At 44.5% G+C, this 3,329-nt stretch overlaps 1 protein-coding gene across 2 annotated transcripts; it reads left to right on the top strand.

Moving 5' to 3' along the window:
• Window positions 1-431: 431 nt before the first annotated feature.
• SARC_07407 lies at window positions 432-3,055 on the top strand (the record flags this gene model as incomplete). 2 transcript variants are annotated; one of them, XM_014298655.1, is made up of 2 exons in its annotated part: window positions 568-861; window positions 979-3,055. In XM_014298655.1, 2 exons carry the CDS (start codon window positions 568-570, stop codon window positions 2,953-2,955), a joined length of 2,271 nt encoding a protein of 756 aa, XP_014154130.1. The 2 variants fall into 2 exon arrangements, with proteins under 2 accessions (XP_014154131.1, XP_014154130.1); XM_014298656.1 differs by having other exon boundaries at window positions 432-2,955.
• Window positions 3,056-3,329: the final 274 nt, after the last annotated feature.

The raw sequence follows: 3,329 nt of genomic DNA, 5'->3' as shown, positions 1-3,329 counted from the left end.
TGATTTCAAATTTTAGATTTACAATGCCAATTTATAGTCTAACTTTATTCATGTAAATATGTAGGACCTGACTACCTGTACTATGTATCAGAATTCAGCTAGTTAAAGTAAATAAAAATAAATAATCGTAAATACATATGCTGCCTGCTGGCTTTTTTATTGGGTTGTTTTATTAAAAAAAAAGACCAAACAAATGTCGTGCAACTCGAGATTCGAGAAGTCGCTCAGTGAAAATAAATAAAATTCATACGCACAGCGGAATACAAATCCCTATGTACTCCCTCTATTTTTGTTTGAAAAGCCTCGCCTGGCCAGGACGGGAAAAATATTTGTTTTTAAAAAATCAGAACAAACATGCAACTATGTAGGAAATGTCAAAATGGCATATTTATTTATTTATTTGCAACTAAATACATACATATCTCGTCGCAATTTTCATTATTGTTTTATAAAAGAAGTAAATTAGATTTGAACTGAATCGTCCTATATAAGCCAACGCAACTGCACTTGCAAAATTCAGAACTATTGAATTACGATACAGTCACCACAAACTTGATTACTGACATAATGAGAGTCCACACACTAACAGCAATTATTGCACTTGCTGCCACTGTGATGGCTCAAGGCCCTACTGCAAGCCCCACACCAACACCGTTAGTATCTTCTGAAGCGACAATGCCTGCACCGTCGGCATCAACTTCAGAGGCACCACCTGCCCCTACACCAACGGCATCGACTTCGGAGGTATCAACTGCCCCTACACCAACGGCATCAACTATGGAGGTACCGACTGCCCCTACACCAACGGCATCAACTATGGAGGTATCGACTGCCCCTACACCAACGGCATCGACTTCGGAGGTACCGGCTGACCCTACACCAACGGCATCGACTTCGGAGGTACCGACTGCCCCTACAGCAACAGCATCGACTTCGGAGGTACCGACTGCCCCTACACCAACGGCATCGACTTCGGAGGTACCGACTGCCCCTACACCAACGGCATCGACTTCGGAGTCACCAACTGCCGCAACACCAACTGCTTCTCCTACCCCATCAGCGAGTGAGTCAACAGAACCCGTAGTAACAATCACACCATCTGCGACGGCCACGCCATCTGCATCTCCAAGTACGTCCATGGATGCTGCTGTAACACAATCTGCGACTGCCACACCATCTGCCTCACCTAGCACGTCTATGAATGCTGCTGTCACATCCACCCCAACTGTCCCCGATAGTGACTTTATCACGTGTGCGATTAAGGATGTCGAAAGTCCCCTAGGCTGTGATGAGGTTCAGGATGACAAGTCGTGCTGTCGATACAGTTGGAGCTGTGGAAATCTAAACAAGTGCACCCCCTCATTCTGTTGCAAAGAGACCATCCCCACACCAACTCCTCATCCTTCACCATCCAGCACCCCCAGTTACGAGCCAGTCGATAATTACATCAACTGTGCTGTGAAGAAGTCAGAGGGTGGCTTTAAATGCAGCGGAGATGAGGTGGTAGACAAAAAGAAGGAGTGCTGTCGATGGTCCGATGAATGTGGCAACTTGAAGAAGTGTACCGAGGATTACTGTTGCACTGACGATACTTATTACCCTAAGCCATCACCTTCTGCCAAACCTCAAGACTACAGTATCAAGTGCAAGGAGAAGCACGGTATCTATTGCTCTGTAGGCTCTGAGTTAGATGATGACAAGAAGTGCTGTGAGTATCCCGGCGCATGCGGAGATCTTAAAAGTTGTAAATCAGACTACTGCTGTACCGAATCTGGCCCACTACCACCACCAGATACCGTGGGAGCCTGTGATTGTGATGGAGCAGTAATCGACAAGGTTTGTTACTCGTCGCTAGAGGCGGCTATCGAAGCTGCATCGAATGGTGACATCGTCTACGTTGGTGGTGATATCGAGGTAGACGCGCCTATTCAATTTACACAAAGTCTGTCCTTCAGCGGTGTGCTTTGTGATGACGAGCGGGCTCAGATTATCGCTACTTTCGATGAAGTCGATGGAGCTATTTTCGAGGCTGTGAATGAGGATGAACAAGAAGTGAACTTCCTGCACCTGGCTATCACCAGCGAGGATGACAACTCGGCTGCTGCGTTTCACTCTCTTGGCAGTGTCACTGACGCCCCTAACCAAGGAGTGACCATGAACTTGACGAATGTTTGGATTCATGACATGTACAGTCAAAGACCTGGTGTAGGTATTTTTATCGGAACATCCAAGGGATTGACTGTTGACGATAACTGTTATTTCTACAGCTTAACCATGAGCACAACCGAGATGGATATGTATGCAGGTGGAGCTGCTATTGCTGTTGTCTATCTACCCGAGGGCAGTGAGATCCGCATCGCCGGTTCTTTTAAGGACAACAGTGCGTTCTACCCCGAGGCATCATTGCACAGCGGAGGTGGTGCCATTTACATGGACTACATGGAGGGAGATGTTACGTTCACAGCTGCCTTCGAGAACAACTCAGCCAATCAGGGTGGAGCCGTCAATGTGCAGGGAGTGCTTGGTAATATGATTGTGGATGGTTACTACTCTGAGAATCACGCTATCGATGATGGATACGGTTCACGAGCTGGTGCATTTCGAGTGCTCGAGATCGAGTCCTCAGGAAGTGTTATCTTCAACGGCTCTTTTGTTGGCAACACTGCTCAAGGACGTGGAGGTGCCATTGCCACTAACATACACAGGTCAGGTAGCAAGATGTACTTGGATGGCATCTTCCAGAACAACGTAGCATCGACTGTCGGTGGAGTGTGGAGTATGTGGTCTAGCACCCAATTGAATGGTATGGTCCAACTCGACGGCGACAGCATCTTCGAAGGTAATTTGGCTGTGTATGATGATTCCGCTTCAGGAATCTACGATATCTCTCAAGGGGGTGAGACAGATAAGCTGGCTGAAGACGAGTGGTTCGGTCGCACAATCACCATCAACTAGATGATTGATAATAATTTAGTATATATCTCTGATGTCTGATTTGTACTTTAGTCTGACAAGGGCTATCTAATAGGAAACAATAAATCGGAATAGAAGGTACTTTTCATCTTATCGTAGGAATCGGAGTAGAAGGTATTTATCTCTTTTCGTAGAAATTGGAATAGAAAGTATTTTATCTCCTATCGTAGGAATCGAAATAGAAGGTACTTTTTATCGTTATCGGAGAAGGTATTTACATTACCGCTATTGTATAAATCAGAACAGAAGATTCTGTCTATATATATATGTTTATATATATATATGTATACATATATACGTATATATATGTATATATATATATATATATATATATTTATTATTTATATTTATATTTT

Source organism: Sphaeroforma arctica (genome assembly GCF_001186125.1).
Source record: "Sphaeroforma arctica JP610 unplaced genomic scaffold supercont1.585, whole genome shotgun sequence".
Taxonomy (NCBI): domain Eukaryota; class Ichthyosporea; order Ichthyophonida; genus Sphaeroforma; species Sphaeroforma arctica.
This window is presented reverse-complemented; position numbering and strand designations above follow the sequence as displayed.